General features: G+C 38.8%; 1 protein-coding gene across 1 annotated transcript in view; it reads right to left on the bottom strand.

Moving 5' to 3' along the window:
* Positions 1 to 10,356: 10,356 nt before the first annotated feature.
* The window catches only part of gpc2 (glypican 2), a 35,830-nt gene continuing 27,801 nt past the window's right edge, over positions 10,357 to 18,385 (bottom strand). Inside the window, exons 8-11 of the mRNA XM_016259826.1 lie at positions 14,095 to 14,238; positions 12,397 to 12,533; positions 12,145 to 12,317; positions 10,357 to 10,926 (exon numbers count right to left, since the gene is read on the bottom strand). Of these exons, the coding sequence (XP_016115312.1) occupies positions 10,640 to 10,926; positions 12,145 to 12,317; positions 12,397 to 12,533; positions 14,095 to 14,238 (741 nt within the window). The 3' untranslated portion in view covers positions 10,357 to 10,639. The remainder of the gene's footprint in view (positions 10,927 to 12,144; positions 12,318 to 12,396; positions 12,534 to 14,094; positions 14,239 to 18,385) is intronic.

Below are 18,385 nucleotides of genomic sequence, written 5' to 3'. Positions count from 1 at the left end.
ATAGCGACCCCTAGAGGACGCAGTTCGAAGTTCCCATGAAAGGGAATCTCAAGGGTCAGTCAATCAAGTTCAGTTATCGGTCAGGAAAATCATTTTAATCAACAAAATGTTGTCATTATACTATTCTCCGCAAGATTTACTATGCTGCAAGCAAGTTCATGCTAACTCAAAAACTTGCGTACATGAGCTGAGGCTTGTCATGAAATTTGAATGTAGCCACAGATCACATCCATATTGATAAATTCCAAGTTTTGCGTATGTAACACTATAACATGTTAATGCTATATAACACAATAACATATTACAGCAAACAGATGTCTATATGAGACTAGGTTTGACTCTTAGGAGCAAAGAAATTAATTTAGGGTCAATTGGGATGAAACCAGTAAACACCCGGCACATTTATTACACAGAAATTAAATGAACAAATACTAAAAGAAGGAAATTAATGTATAGATGTCTGAACACAACAATGTCAATAATTTAAGGACAATTCAATGTTGAGTCCAGGTTATTCAATAATGTATCCAAAAAAAAAGGAATAAAATGTCCAAAAGCCATCCTGGTTCCTTTGTTATCCGTGTGTTTAATATAAAATTAAACAGTTGAAATCCCGCCCACACTCCCACAGTTTTCATTATAAAGTTTATTTTTTGACCCATCAGCTACTTATTAAACCAATATATCAGTCTGTGTACTACTTTGAAACGTTCTGGGTGATAATGGCTTTGAAATCTAAACACAACACTAGGAAAGACGAAGTTAAGAAAGACGAAGCATAGGCTAGCGGGAGCTTAGCAGATATTGCAACTTTGACAACGCTACTGGAAGAACACAGAGAGGCATTGTCTTCCGAATTTGAAACGGTGTTTTCCACCTTGGAAGCGAAGCTGGACACACTACACACAACTGTGAACGATCACGAACAGCGACTTCTCTCACTTGAAGCAAATGCAGAAGCGAGTGGCGTGAGTGTCGGAGCACTGGAGTCGAAGTACACAACTTTAGCTGACGAGCACGCTAAACTTGAAGCCAAAGTTATGGATCTAGAAGGGAGGAGCCGGAGAAACAATAAACGAATCTTCGGCCTACCTGAGACGAGTGAAGGCCCTCATCCTTCCACTTTCTTTTCAGAGCTCTTTGTGGAAGTTTTCAGCGTGAGCCTCTTTGCCTCTCCTCCCGAGCTGGATCGAAACCGCGAAACCGAAGCCGAGGGAGAGACCTAGATCTGTGATTATTCACTTTCATAAGTTCCAAACCAAGAAGTTCTAGGCAACGATTTTTTGAACTGGGTGATAAGGCAGGTAAATTATTAGCGCATCAAGCTAGAGCATCAGCAACATCAAGGATGATTACAGGATTAAGGTCACCACAAGGAGATACTTTCCATGATGCATATAAAATTAATAGCATTTTCTTTCATTTTCTTCAATAGAATTTTATTCAAATCTTTACACTTCTGAGCTTCCCTCATGTATTAACTGTGAGGAGTGGCCTTTCGATAAGATCATCTTTCCCAAGATTGATAGTACTATAGCTAGGATCCTTGGTGATCCAATATCAATCTCTGAGGTGGTGGAAGTGATCAAACTCTACAAAGTGGCAAGTCACCAGGTCCTAACAGGTTCAACACTGAGTTCTATAAAGTGTTTTCTACATCATTAGCATCTGCACTACAGAATATGTTTAATGAGGCTTTTTCCAAAGGCTACTTACCTCCCACCTTATTATCAGCATCAATTACTTTGATTGCCAAGAAAGACAAAGACCCCCTTTTGTGTAGCAGCTATAGACCCATTTCACTTTTGAATGTGGATTATAAAAATTTAACTAAGATTTTTTTTCCCAGTAAAAGTTTTACCCCAAATAATTTTGGCTGACCAAACAGGTTTTATGATTGGAAGACATTCTTTCTATAATACAAGGAAACTTATCAATATTCTCAATATGCCCAATTCAGATGTGCCAGAAATGGTTTTGGCTCTTGATGCGGAAAAGGCGTTTGATAGAGTGGAATAGAGATATCTATTTCGTGTAATGGAAAGTTTCGGTTTTGATGATGGGTTCATTTCCTGGGTCAAACTATTGTACGTCTCTCCACAGGCATCCGTGTTAACTAATGGTGTTTTCATCTCCATTTTTGCTTCAGAGGGGCACTAGGCAGGACTGCCCTTTGTCGCCTTTACTTTTTGCCATTGCCATTGAGCCCTTAGCTATCTGGCTTCGTGAGGATGTAAATTTTAAAGGTATCAAACGGGTAGTTCGAGAGTATAAATTATCCTTATATGCTGATGATCTTTTACTTTTTATTTCTGACCCAGTGGTTTCTGTCCCTATTATTTTGAGCATTCTAAATCATTTCAGTAAAATTTCAGGGTATAAAATTAACTTTCATAAGAGTGAGTTGTTCCCTGTAAATTCTTTGGCAAATAATCTTACGCATCCTTTTTAGATGGGCAGCCGATGGATATAAGTATTTGGGTATTTTTGTGACCAAATCTTTAACTGGAATGTATGTCTCTAATTTTGTTCCCTTACTTAAAAATTGTGAATCTGGCATGGAACGCTGGGCTAACCTCCCTTTTTCTCTTGCTGGGTGTATAAGCTTAATCAAGATGACTGTTCTTCCCAAGTTTTTGTACTTATTTCAATATATTCCAATTTACCTTAAGAAAAAGTTTTTTATTAATTTGGACAAACGTATCACTTCTTTTTTTATGGGGAAATAGGCCAGCTCGAATTAAGAAAACAAGTTTGCAGCTCCCTAAAATTAAAGGCGGTCTCGCACTCCCAAATTTTTTACACTATCATTGGGCTTGCAATATCCAAAAAAATTTATATTGGAGGGAGGAACAATGTAAATTCTGAACTCCCTTGTTTGGCTTACCTAGAACAGTCCTCAGCGTGCCACTCTCTGAACTCTATTATATCCTCTCAATTACCTTTACCTCCAGTTTTACTTTACAGTTTTACTAAAGTTTTACAAATTTAGTAGTATCCCACTCAGTTAAGATATGGACTCAATTTAGCAAGCACACTGGTTTGCATAGGTCTTCTATCCATTCTCTGATTTTTAAAAACCACTGTTTTGCTCCATCCATTATGGATGAGGCGTTCCAGTTTGGGGCAGCCGGCAGGAGTCCCCGTTCCCTGCTCCGCCCCATCATGGCGTATGGCAGCAGGCTCCGTCAATCCACATCCCAGGCGGCCGGCAGCAAATTTGTCCTCCCCCACGGCAACTCACTCCAGCCCACCGCCTCGAGCGTCCATAGCGGCAGACTGCTCTGCCATGCTCGATGGTACCGCGGATTCACCACAGCAGCGAGAGATCTCTGGCAGCGTGTCCCTCCTTCCTCCCGGGTTTCGGCACCAATGTAACACAGTTTGTAGATCGGGAAGAAGGAGGCGGGAACCGGCGAACATTTAAACACTTTAATAAAATAAACCAACTCAAAATGAAAGTAAAGCGGCAGCCCCTCGTGGACGACTGCCACACGCAAAACACAAAATAAAGTCCAGGCCTGGTTCTCTCTCATCCAACACTGTCGTCACTCCTCCTTTTATCCTTCCGGAGCTCCTCCGTGGGACTCGAGACCGGTGAGTAAGCCCCATCATGGCGTATGGCAGCAGGCTCCGTCAATCCACATCCCAGGCGGCCGGCAGCAAATTTGTCCTCCCCCACGGCAAACTCACTCCAGCCCACCGCCTCGAGCGTCCATAGCGGCAGACTGCTCTGCCATGCTCGATGGTACCGCGGATTCACCACAGCAGCGAGAGATCTCTGGCAGCGTGTCCCTCCTTCCTCCCGGGTTTCGGCACCAATGTAACACAGTTTGTAGATCGGGAAGAAGGAGGCGGGAACCGGCGAACATTTAAACACTTTAATAAAATAAACCAACTCAAAATGAAAGTAAAGCGGCAGCCCCTTGTGGACGACTGCCACACGCAAAACACAAAATAAAGTCCAGGCCTGGTTCTCTCTCATCCAACACTGTCGTCACTCCTCCTTTTATCCTTCCGGAGCTCCTCCGTGGGACTCGAGACCGGTGAGTAATGCAGGTGTCGCTTCCCATTTGTTACAGCCGGCTCTTAGGCTGCAACAAAGAGGAGTCCAGATGCAACAATACTTAACAAAACATTTATTTTAACACAACAAAATATAATATAAATGTAGCATACACGAAGGAACGAGCCAGGGTCGGCTGGGATATGCAGCACAACACGGACCGTCGAGCTCCACGCAGGAGATGAACTCCCAATACCACGCCCAAATGACCAGCCACATCACCATGCGCAGCATTTAGTACCACCTCTTTAAATTTAGCAGGCACTACTACCTGAATTATAGCCTCCTCACAGGAATCTTCCCTTTGATGACTCCACTTCATCAACAACAATTCATCCTTTATAAAAAAGCCATTCGCTACACTTTCTACTTCCTCAGAGGCTACCACAGCAGCGAACAAAGATTGCAAAACAGGATCTTCCTGCTGCGCAGCTACTAAATCACTACGAGAAATAGGAGAAAAAAAACGATAATCCAGGAATCTCAAATTTAGTAACTTCAGGAGATTTAGAAGGTAGCGTATGACTCATTGCACGCGTCACAGCACAGGAAACAAACACCTCAGGGAACACTTGAACCAATTTAACAATTTGTTCTTTCAACGGAGCAAAATAAACTACCGGTGGAGGAAAAATATCCCGCCATACTCGCCCCCCTGCCAAATTATTTCCCAGAATTACCGAAACACCCTTCACGGGTATATCGATACAAATCCACTTTTGCCCATTTTTGGGTTGGCAGTAGATGTTAACCTTTCAGTAACGGTCCAAAAGGCTTTAGCCTTTACTACTTTACTAGCAAGACGTCTCATCCTTTTAAAGTGGAAGCACGTCTCACCCCCTTCCTTTGATACATGGCTAAAAGAAGTGTTTACTTGCATTAAATTGGAAAAAATTAGACCGTCACTCACTGGTTCTTTAAAGACCTTTTACAAGGTGTGGCGCCCCTTTTTAGATTATCTGCTGGCTAACTGTCTTGATACTTAAGCTGAGCATTAATATATAAATATAAAATTTTTATTTTATTTATTTATTTTATTAGTAGTATTATTTTTACCTCTGTCTTTTTCTTTTTTTCTTTTCTTTCTTTTCTCTCTTTTTTCCCCCCCATGGGAAGTTATAAGTTGTTGAGGGAGGGAAGTGTTTAGTGGGGTAGTATTGGTAATAACATGGAAGAATAATTTTATAAAATTAATGTTTTAATTGGTTGAGTTGATATTCCATGCAGAAAATCTAAGAAATTTGAAATATATGTATATATGATATGATGGTAAATTATGAAATAAATTTAACAATAATTAGTTCCTCAGTTCCTCCAACCTCTGTTTGTAAACTGTGGCATTGAAATACAAAAATACTTTCAATAAACATAAGATTTTAACTCAGACTTTTTTTCTTACACTGTAACCTGTAGAATTTATACAATTCTATGAGATTTATTATTAGCTTGACTTTGATTATGGATTATAATGATGCCTTTTGACATGCCTAAAGTGCATGTAAATCCAGAGGTGGAAAATAACGAATTACATTTACTCGCGTTACTGTAATTGAGTAGCTTTTTTGCATACTTCTGCTTTTTAAAGTAATTTTTAAAAATCTGTAATTTTACTTTTACTTAAGTATATTTTGTTTGAAGTATTGTACTTCGCTAAATTTTAAAACACATTAATTACTGAGAGAAAAAAATATTATTCCCTGGAAACTACTGCAGTAAATAATGGGCAGGAGAACAAACTGGAGCTAAAATCATAAGAAAGATTCATTAATAAATTAGGTTTGTTACGAACGGAACGGAACAGAAGGCGTAAGTGTAGTGGAAGCTCATCATTGCAAGAGACAGACCTGTCATGAATGGTAATATGAGTGACAGATGAGCAGCAAATGAGCTTCATTTACTGTAAGCGAAGGCCCTTTCAAGCAGAGCCATTGAGAGACAGAGTTGCGTCAACTCCATTCACTCCAATGGACCAGATTTTTACAGCAAGTAGCGGATCGTGGAGCCTCTCAATAGTTCCCGGAAGTTAGCGTCAAAACTATCAGCGCCGTAGAGATGCAGCAGAAGAGACCGCTGTGATGACCTTTTAAAAGGTAAGACATTTATAGAACAAAATTGCATATTATCATCACAGCTAATTAAATGACCTTGTGTATTAAAATAGATTATTATTAGATTATTCCTCACTAAATTAGTAGATTTAGGGGAAATTATTCATTCTCTACATGTAGTTGCATTCATCGTTGTGCAATTAAGGCTTTTATACATGATTTTTGCTGGTGGGAAGTTAAATATTAGATTTATTGCAACAGATGCTGATGGACCTAAGTGAGAATGAAAAGGTTTAAAATAGGTGAGCAGTGTTCATTTCAGAATCATACTGTTAAATCACTGTATTGTATTTGTTTTATTTGTACAGGTATTTGTATATCTGTATGTATTATATACCACTACTGTACTACAGAAGTAACCACAGTAAAGCTGTACTTTATTACTGTATTTTATACTTAAACTTCTTAGCTATTATAGAAGCACTGTGTGGTGGAGGAGCAGTGATGCCACAGGACTGATATGTCATGGAGCATAACTTAACCATTTCTCCTGTGTTTTTCTCCTTTATCTTGCTTTCAGAACAAGAACCACCTGAAGACTACCTGTAATGAGACATCACATTCACAATGAGTCTCAGTTCACTGGGTTTTTGCAAGTCTTTCAATGTTCTTTGCAAAAAAAGTGCCAATTCCCAAGTATGATTACATCACTTTTTGTTGGTGTAATTATTTTGTCGATTGCTCCTGCTGACTGTATCCAGCCTCTTATGAAGACTTCAGCTGACCAGCACCTGTGAAGAGATGACGCCAACCCTTGAGAGAACTTCAGATGACACCAACTCTGAATAAACATACAATATTGCCAATTTTTCCTTGCATTGTATAATCAACATCATCACATCATGTAATCATTGCTTTAATGTGTTCATTGTTTCTGCTGAATACATGATGTTAACTAACTGCATGATTTGAACAGCCTAATTTTAGAACATTTCTGCCACATGAACATTACTTTGACACAGTTACACCTGATAACTGAACTCTTATTTGTAATGTAGAAACATTCATTTTCTATAAAGCTGCTTTGAAACAATGTGTATAATAAAAAGTGCTATACAAATAAATGTGAATTGAATAAAACTTGATGCATCGTTTTTTTTCTCTTCTAGTAGGGAAACCAGGGCTCGAAATTTCGACCATTTTTATAGCATATGATCCCGAAATATAATCTGTGCGACCTCAAAATATATTCTTATTTTGTGCATGTGAATTGGTTTTTGTGAATATATAGCTTTTTTTCCATGCACGTGAATTAGGTTTTATGCATGTGAATTGGGCCACGCATGTGTGCATCATGCCTTTTGCATTAATTATCATTGAGACTAATCTCACTCCATAGTCTCTAATCTGCCATATGCACTCTAAATTGTTGAGCTAGTTATTACGTCATAGATCACATGATAACGTCAAAATGGCAGATGATGTCTGGATCGCATTCATACTTAACGAGATTTGGCTGTAGAGTACGTACTCTTTTAGCGCTCGTTAAGGAAGTATTTATTGAAATTAAGTCTCATTGAGTATGCAGTTTCGAGCGCAAGCCAAAGTAAGACGCGACCAACAAATGCAGTGAGCAGCGCCGTTTTCGGAATTCAGCCTTAACAGAAGAAAGTCAGATGTTGAACTGTCAACGCATTATATGCGTAAGCAGAGCTGTCACAAGCGCTGTGCCAAGTGTGTGACATAATAAAGTGACAGCTGACTTGATGTAAAGCCAATAGCTTTAAAGTTTTTGTCCTTCGAAAGACTATAATAGCTAAAAGTCAAAGCTAATAGTAAGACTGTGTATCATGATGATGTTTTCTGCTTGTTAAAAATTTATTATGCAGTAGAACTTCATTAAACACTGCTGTCAAGGTTAAAAGTAGGCTACAAATTAAAAGTACATTTCTTTTCAGGGAAAGAGGATGACACTGCTTGTTAAAAATTTATTATGCAGTAGAACTTACAATCGCTCTCGGGCAGAAACCTCGTAGGCAATGGTCCAAACCACTACTTTTCAGCAAATGGAAAAAGACTGTATTTTTAAAATGGTTAAACACTGTTGTCAAGGTTAAAAGTAGGCTACAAACTTAAAAGTACACACTTTTTCAGTATTTGAGGGGGAAAGAATACTATATGTAGGTCAAGGCTACTAATATATGAACCAAAGCAACTCTCCAAAAACATCAGCACATCTGGAAGAACCGTTTTAATCGTTCATTTTAGCATAACACTATTGCTAATCTTCGTAAAACCTAAAAAAAATCACTTGTGTGCTCACACATACACACTTACATTACACACACACACTGAACATAAGGCAAATTAAATAAATACATATCAACAATTTAAATTAAATTCATGCCACAGGACTGATATGTCATGGAGCATAACTTAACCATTTCTCCTGTGTTTTTCTCCTTTATCTTGCTTTCAGAACAAGAACCACCTGAAGACTACCTGTAATGAGACATCACATTCACAATGAGTCTCAGTTCACTGGGTTTTTGCAAGTCTTTCAATGTTCTTTGCAAAAAAAGTGCCAATTCCCAAGTATGATTACATCACTTTTTGTTGGTGTAATTATTTTGTCGATTGCTCCTGCTGACTGTATCCAGCCTCTTATGAAGACTTCAGCTGACCAGCACCTGTGAAGAGATGACGCCAACCCTTGAGAGAACTTCAGATGACACCAACTCTGAATAAACATACAATATTGCCAATTTTTCCTTGCATTGTATAATCAACATCATCACATCATGTAATCATTGCTTTAATGTGTTCATTGTTTCTGCTGAATACATGATGTTAACTAACTGCATGATTTGAACAGCCTAATTTTAGAACATTTCTGCCACATGAACATTACTTTGACACAGTTACACCTGATAACTGAACTCTTATTTGTAATGTAGAAACATTCATTTTCTATAAAGCTGCTTTGAAACAATGTGTATAATAAAAAGTGCTATACAAATAAATGTGAATTGAATAAAACTTGATGCATCGTTTTTTTTCTCTTCTAGTAGGGAAACCAGGGCTCGAAATTTCGACCATTTTTATAGCATATGATCCCGAAATATAATCTGTGCGACCTCAAAATATATTCTTATTTTGTGCATGTGAATTGGTTTTTGTGAATATATAGCTTTTTTTCCATGCACGTGAATTAGGTTTTATGCATGTGAATTGGGCCACGCATGTGTGCATCATGCCTTTTGCATTAATTATCATTGAGACTAATCTCACTCCATAGTCTCTAATCTGCCATATGCACTCTAAATTGTTGAGCTAGTTATTACGTCATAGATCACATGATAACGTCAAAATGGCAGATGATGTCTGGATCGCATTCATACTTAACGAGATTTGGCTGTAGAGTACGTACTCTTTTAGCGCTCGTTAAGGAAGTATTTATTGAAATTAAGTCTCATTGAGTATGCAGTTTCGAGCGCAAGCCAAAGTAAGACGCGACCAACAAATGCAGTGAGCAGCGCCGTTTTCGGAATTCAGCCTTAACAGAAGAAAGTCAGATGTTGAACTGTCAACGCATTATATGCGTAAGCAGAGCTGTCACAAGCGCTGTGCCAAGTGTGTGACATAATAAAGTGACAGCTGACTTGATGTAAAGCCAATAGCTTTAAAGTTTTTGTCCTTCGAAAGACTATAATAGCTAAAAGTCAAAGCTAATAGTAAGACTGTGTATCATGATGATGTTTTCTGCTTGTTAAAAATTTATTATGCAGTAGAACTTACAATCGCTCTCGGGCAGAAACCTCGTAGGCAATGGTCAAAACCACTACTTTTCAGCAAATGGAAAAAGACTGTATTTTTAAAATAGTTAAACACTGTTGTCAAGGTTAAAAGTAGGCTACAAACTTAAAAGTACACACTTTTTCAGTATTTGAGGGGGAAAGAATACTATATGTAGGTCAAGGCTACTAATATATGAACCAAAGCAACTCTCCAAAAACATCAGCACATCTGGAAGAACCGTTTTAATCGTTCATTTTAGCATAACACTATTGCTAATCTTCGTAAAACCTAAAAAAAATCACTTGTGTGCTCACACATACACACTTACATTACACACACACACTGAACATAAGGCAAATTAAATAAATACATATCATCAACAATTTAAATTAAATTCAAATTGATCAACTTTTCAACATTCAACAGTACTGCACATTCAATATAATACAAACATCATAATAGGAAGAAGTAAAAATCAGTCAACAGATCAAACTAATGCTCCTCATGATTACAGGAACGGTGTCGAATCAGTCCGAACGGTTCGATTGTAGGAGATCAGCTGGCCACAGTCCGCAAACCAATCAGAGAGGACTACAGAATGCACAGTATCGCTTTGTAAAAATGGACAAATGTAAAAAGGAAACATTCTACGGGACGTTCACGTGCGGCGGTGCGGATCTGCTGCTGGTGTCTGTGCTCGTTCAGGCAGGTGGGAGTTTGATCTACATTAAAGGCAGTGAGATGGAGAGAGTGAAAAACAGACAGTGAGGAGGAGAAGAAACGGCAGCAGAGGAGGGGAGAGTCTTCCAGCACCCGATCGGGCTCGTCCATTCAGCCTGTTCCTTTTATTGGTGGGCATGTCCCGGGGGCGGAGCCCGTCACGGGGGCGGGGCGACTTATCAACTGGGAGAGTGTTGCGAGGTGGAGAGAACGAGCGGTAAGCTGGCCAATCATCACTGAACTGTTCGCCCGCTTCAGCTCCGACTCCAGAGCCACTGCCAGCCTCCACATCACCTAAACACACACACACACGTTTATCACAGCTGTCATAATGGGAACTTTGCTTTTTCCTCTGTTTTTTGTATTACAGTTTCAATAATGTGGGTAACTAACCAAAATAAGATCTGATAACAGAAAGATACTCTCATTGCTGTCACTTCTTTAGAAAGATTCCCACAGAAAGAGATGTTAAAAGAGATTAGAAGGTTGTCACCAACCCAAAAACAGACCTGAGTGAGAATTTAGAGAGACAAAATGAGAGAATAATTCACAGGATATTGATCAGCAATTTAGGTAAGCAAAACCCAAATGCGTGTTGTCAGTTTCACAGTACAAAAGCTAAAAATGAAAACATTTTGCAATCTTTTAGAAGCAGAAAAAATGAAACGTGATAATGAGTATTTGATGATTAGCATAATTAACATCCGGATAGCACTTGTAAATCTACACACATGCTGACATAGAGTTGTTTTGGAATGAGCTGGATTTCTGCCTGGATCAGTGTCATTTTACTATCATTAAGATACTATTATAGTTCTTATTAATATTTTGAATTAGTTTTTATTTATTTATTTTTGTTCCTTTTAATTTCAGTTAAATGCCTAGTAATTTTGTTGTATATGTCTGTAATATTTCTTAGTTTTTTTATGTCTGTATAGGTTGTATTAATTTTTTATTTCAGTTTTATTTTTAGTTGTTTTAGTACATTGTTACATTAAACAAAAATGTGAAATTCTGCCTTGGCAACTGTCTAAAACAGAGTTTTTTTATATTTCAGTTTTATTTTAAGTAAAAGAATTTGTTTATGCATTGAGTTTGTAAATTATGTACGTTATGTACAAAAATAAATAGCAAGCTCTAGCTGATTTTAAATGGGTCATGACATGTATTTTAATTATTATTTTAATATTTTTCTTTTAATGTTTACTTTTAACGTTAATAAAGCTTTTGTACAAAAAAATATATATGTAGTCATATATTTTCAAAAATTATTTTCAACCCTCGTTTTAACTGCACAAAGACCTTTTATGTGTTCAAGGACAATCTGATTTCTTGTGCACTAGAATATGCTAGAAAAACCCACTGATTTACTGCATTCATTGCATCATTTATGAGCAAGTGTCTAAACTGTATGAGCACACTTCAGCTGAATGATGGCGTTTACCCACTTTATCTTAACGTTGTTTCTTTCAGAACAGACAGACACCAAGATAAAAGCACGGAGACACTCACTGTCGATGAGATCTGCATCTCGTCCGTTCTGAGCGTGTTTCAGTCTGTTTACAGCCACTCGCAGCTCCATGATTAACTGCCGTGTTTTGACGTCTGGCCGGGCAACGTCCACCTCCATCTCTGGATTATTAATCTGATTCACCAAACCATCAGCGGTAACAGAAGGCAGGTATCTACAAAACACACACACGCGTAAATGTGACTCGTCACACATGCTTCAGCCTTCAGGAGTGTCAGGATCCGGTCTCATACCTGCCGAGTGTCTGCCCGTTCCAGCAGTGATCCTCATTGGTCACATCAGCTGCCTTGCGTTCATCATTACAGATGGTGTGAGGCAGCGCTACCCAGAATCCTCTCATGGGCCGGAGACGCTCCTGCAGCTCCTCCACCTGATCACAGCCATCATTATCAACACAACACTGGCCAACATACAGTTCAGTGATGGCGAGAAACACTGAAATTGCACATATGAAAAATATCCATCAAATGAATATATATGATTCAGCTGGTTGTTGAGAAATTGGCCATTACATGAAAAAAAAAGCACCTTCATCATAAGTGCCTTTCACATTATTTATTCATATACACGTACATATATGCTAACATAATGCTAAAAACACTAATGTTACTTTTTCTTAATGTTTTAAGTTTTTCTGAACATCTTAAGACAACATGGAAAGAAATTTGAAAGTTTCAAACTCATGCTCCTGGATGAAGCCTTGCTTTGATGAAGCATTTGATGTTTTTGTACATTTATTTGACTGCACCATTTTTCCTCTAATGACTCTTTCAATTACTTAAAGTCAGTCTCTCAAGCCAGACCGAATCAAAAGCTTGTTGGAATTGAAAGCAGGTTAAACAGTCTAAATTTCTCTGCAATTGCCAGTTAGTGTGTGCAAAGTAAAAATATGGTCTGATGTCTGGAATTCGGGTAAGATCTAATCAAACTGTGTTTAATAAGAACATCTGTAATGCTACAACAAACCTTCAACAGACGACTCTTCATACAGATGCCTGGATAATTATGGGAGTTCATTTTATCCATATTTGGAAGGTTTAAGGGCAATTTTTTTATTTAGTAATCTAGAAGAGTTTGACGACCTTTTGTTTTTTTCTCTTATTTCACAAATGCATGTATGTTTTGAAATGTTTGACCTCTTACATCTCAGTCTTAGATGGCCAAAATATCATGATGATTTTTATTCAGTGCCTTGCAGATTTTCCCAGTGGTTATGTTAGGTTTGGTGATGCATCTCACCAGTCGGTCCAGGTTTGTTCCTGATGCAGTGGTGGGTTTCTCCTCAGCGCTGTAGGTCCTGAAGGCTCTCTTGCCATCTCTCTCTCTGGACGAGCGTTTGTTTCTGGCTGGAGTTGGCCGAGGGATTCCACAGCCCTGAAAGACCTGAAACCAACACAAAATACATAAAAACAGCACTTTAGCTCAAAGCATAACCAGTCTCATGGAAAGATTAATACCTGTACTGTAGAAATGCTTTAACACACACAGTCCAGCTGCATTCAACATCAGTGCAACTCTTTTCTCAAGCGTGACATGCTTCAGCAAATAGGGCTGCAAATAATGACATCTGTCGATAATTTCTTCAATTAATCAGATAAAAATGGATTTGAAACAGTCACTTTGTCATGACCAGTGTAGAAACAGTTACATTTAAATCCAGTTATACTATAACTCTTCATACAGATGCCTGGATAATTATGGGAGTTCATTTTATCCATATTTGGAAGGTTTAAGGGCAATTTTTTTATTTAGTAATCTAGAAGAGTTTGACGACCTTTTGTTTTTTTCTCTTATTTCACAAATGCATGTATGTTTTGAAATGTTTGACCTCTTACATCTCAGTCTTAGATGGCCAAAATATCATGATGATTTTTATTCAGTGCCTTGCAGATTTTCCCAGTGGTTATGTTAGGTTTGGTGATGCATCTCACCAGTCGGTCCAGGTTTGTTCCTGATGCAGTGGTGGGTTTCTCCTCAGCGCTGTAGGTCCTGAAGGCTCTCTTGCCATCTCTCTCTCTGGACGAGCGTTTGTTTCTGGCTGGAGTTGGCCGAGGGATTCCACAGCCCTGAAAGACCTGAAACCAACACAAAATACATAAAAACAGCACTTTAGCTCAAAGCATAACCAGTCTCATGGAAAGATTAATACCTGTACTGTAGAAATGCTTTAACACACACAGTCCAGCTGCATTCAACATCAGTGCAACTCTTTTCTCAAGCGTGACATGCTTCAGCAAATAGGGCTGCAAATAATGACATCTGTCGATAATTTCTTCAATTAATCAGATAAAAATGGATTTGAAACAGTCACTTTGTCATGACCGGTGTAGAAACACTGTTACATTTAAATCCAGTTATACTATATGTTGTTATCCCTCACAATTATTAGCAGTGTTGGGGGAAATGCATTACAAGTAATGCAAGTTAAGTCATCAGATTACTTTTTCAAGTAACTAGTAAAGTAACACATTACTTGTAAATTTACAAGAAAATATATGAGTTACTTTTTCAAATAAATAATGCAAGTTACTTTGTTTTCCCGTTTCTTGACTGACAGCTCTCCTGTCTGGTGTTGAGAGAAATCAGGAGTGAGTGCAGAGACAGAGGCGCTTCCTTCAGCCTGAGGCTTATTCATTTCACTTTTGGTGTGAAAGAGCATTTACAGTTTTTATTATTAAAAAATAAATAAGCAAGCCCAGCTCAGGTGACACAAAAAAATAAAACTATGTAATGCATTACTTTCCATAAAAAGTAACTAAGTAATGAAATTAGTTACTTTTTTATGGAGTAACGCAATATTGTTACTTCACTTTCAGTGAAGTGAAACGAGAGTCACATGCTGCATCAGGCCCAGCGCTAGAGGGGGGGCCGGGGGGGGCGTGTGTAGCCCTGTGCCCCCTATATATGATTTTAGCAAGTATAAAATTATTACCATTAAAATCCCCAAAATATTTAATATTGATGTATTGATGTATTTTACTGTGAATAATAAAAGTTTTCAAATTGGTTTTATGCTTAATTATAAACGCATGATAGGATCAATGTTTTCAACCAATCAGTGTTTCGATCAATTACTTCGTCTAATCCTTGTTGAGCTCAATAGCCTGTAATGCGTGACTCGTGAGACAGGATCCTCCTTCACAGTTTTTTTGTTTAAAACAAGACAGTTTTCTAAAGATGGATATTCGGAACTGGCTTAAAGGCCACCATCTAAAGTTGCAGATGCATCGGTTGACATTGAGGTGTCCAGCAACGATCGAGGCTTCAGTGCTGATATTAATGTTAGAAGCTGCTCGACATCATGCTTGGAGTCAGTCTCGTCACCATCAACAAGCACTACACCTGCTTGCAGCCACCGTAAAGGGCCTGATGAAGATAATAGAGTTCCAAATGATCTCAGCACAGATTCACCATGTCAAGTCATTTTAGAGAAGTATCCAGTGTCATTATTTTCAGGAAAAAAAGAGGTAGTTTTCCAGCAATTGGTTTTACGGGAGAAATTGGAGTATTCAGTGAAAGTGGATGCCCTGTTTTGCTTCGCCTGCAGAAAATTCCGTACAGGCGCTGGCGACTCAGATTCAACTTTCACAACGAGTGGTTTTCGAGGCTGGAAACACGCCTTAGGAACAGAAAAAGTACTGGAAAAGCATGCTAGGTCAAAAGAGCACATTGCATGCATGACACTGTGGATGGACAAGGAGCACAGATCACAGAAAGGTTTGGAGAGATCTACACTTGTAAACACAGATCAACTTCAGCGAAATCGCTATTACCTCTCAAGCATAATTAACATGATCGAGTTTCTCTGCACGAACCAGCTGCCACTTAGAGGAGACCAAGACGCATTTAGTAGCTTGTTGGACGGTGGCAGGGGGCTATTTTTATCCCTCTTTGAGTATACCCTCAGAAAAGATCCTGAACTGAGAAATGTTGTGAAAACAATTCCCCATAATGCAACATACACTAGCCACGAAATACAGAATCAAGTAATTGAAGTAATGAGCACTTTAGTTACAGAAGAAATCGTCAGAGAAGTAGGAGATGCATTTTATACGGTCAAAGTTGATGGAAGCAGAGACCCGACAGGGACCGAAAATGTCAGCATTGTGATCCGTTTTGTTGATGACAACTTTGAGGTCAAAGAACATCTTTTATCTGTCACAACGGCAGCTCACGGAGATGCTGCAACCATAACCGAAACAATAATTGCAGAGCTCACAAAGGCCGGCCTTACCACTGACAGAATTCTCAGCCAGGTGTATGACGGGGCAGCAGTTATGTCGGGAAAACATGGTGGTGTACAAAAACTTTTACAGAACAGACTGGGCCTAAACATTCCTTACACACACGGTTTTAATCATAAACATCTGGTGGTCGTTCAGGCATTGTCGACTGAAAGTGAAATTCTAGACTTTTTTGTAGTCTGTGATCTACTTTACAAGTTCATCAGAAAGCCCATGGTAGCGGTTCATTACAAAGGCTAAAACAGTTTGTCTTATTCTCAAGTCCCTGGGAGATATACGTTCATTGTTGGTGGACATAAGTAATGATCGCGCTTATGGCACAGACATTCGTGTTGAAGCTAGAGGACTGGTTCGATCAGTGACAGAACCTAACTTCAGTTTCATTGCAGTTATGGTACATAAAATCCTGACACTTCTTGACCCAGCAAACTAAATGCTGCAGGCAGAAAACACAGATTTACTCTCAGCCATTAAGAATTTGGAGCATTACTCCGTTGAGGAAACCGTAGGACGACATGAATGCTGTGATGAGACTAAACTTCGTCGCCTTTATTTCAGTGCAGTTGATGTTGTAAGTGGACAAATGGCTGCACGGTTTGGAGAATGTAATGGCAAGCTCATACAAGCTCTCGTAGCCTTGAACCCTGCTGGTGAGTCTTTTCTGGACAAAACAAAACTAAAAACACTGTTTTTAAATTTTTTTCTCTTAGTTGTAGTCGTTAAACCTTGCGTAGTATGCGGAAAACGTCATCATTCAATCACGGGAATACCCGGAAGTTGATGACGTATAAAGGCGTCGCCAACGCAGTCGAGGGGGGAAGGCAGCGGCAGCAACCCATTCCTTGTGGAGGGAGACCGAGAACCAAGAGTCCTGGTGTGCAAACTATGATACAAATGTCTCAAGGTATCCTACGCGATGAGGAACGGTGTTTGGTGAAGGCTTTTTATTTTACTTTCAAGTAAAAATTCTGTGTTGTGCACTCTGTCTATTATGTGTTCTAATGGATTGATTATAAGTGATGTGGAGCTGCTGTAGCAAATTAGCTCAAAAGGGAAATATTTATAATGAATTATAACTGGTTATAATTAATAATAAATATTTAGATTAGATCTTAGAATTGACTGTAGCAGAATCAATATTACAATTATTTGATCTGTCCGTCCACTGAGCAGACAATATAATCATTTATCAATTCTAAAAGAATAACTTTCCTTCATACAGTACTAGCATTAACTTAGCATGTAGCAAGGTTCAACATTCAGTGACCCCGAATTGTGAGCAGCACACAAAGACAATCAATTGTGAATATAAGGGATTTAATAAATGAAACTACAGCTAGCATACAACAAGACTAAGCAAAACACAGAGATCTACACTTGTAAACACAGATCAACTTCAGCGAAATCGCTATTACCTCTCAAGCATAATTAACATGATCGAGTTTCTCTGCACGAACCAGCTGCCACTTAGAGGAGACCAAGACGCATTTAGTAGCTTGTTGGACGGTGGCAGGGGGCTATTTTTATCCCTCTTTGAGTATACCCTCAGAAAAGATCCTGAACTGAGAAATGTTGTGAAAACAATTCCCCATAATGCAACATACACTAGCCACGAAATACAGAATCAAGTAATTGAAGTAATGAGCACTTTAGTTACAGAAGAAATCGTCAGAGAAGTAGGAGATGCATTTTATACGGTCAAAGTTGATGGAAGCAGAGACCCGACAGGGACCGAAAATGTCAGCATTGTGATCCGTTTTGTTGATGACAACTTTGAGGTCAAAGAACATCTTTTATCTGTCACAACGGCAGCTCACGGAGATGCTGCAACCATAACCGAAACAATAATTGCAGAGCTCACAAAGGCCGGCCTTACCACTGACAGAATTCTCAGCCAGGTGTATGACGGGGCAGCAGTTATGTCGGGAAAACATGGTGGTGTACAAAAACTTTTACAGAACAGACTGGGCCTAAACAT

Source organism: Sinocyclocheilus grahami, unplaced genomic scaffold, assembly GCF_001515645.1.
Source record: "Sinocyclocheilus grahami isolate Dianchi unplaced genomic scaffold, SAMN03320097.WGS_v1.1 scaffold1929.1, whole genome shotgun sequence".
Lineage (NCBI taxonomy): Eukaryota > Metazoa > Chordata > Actinopteri > Cypriniformes > Cyprinidae > Sinocyclocheilus > Sinocyclocheilus grahami.
This window is presented reverse-complemented; position numbering and strand designations above follow the sequence as displayed.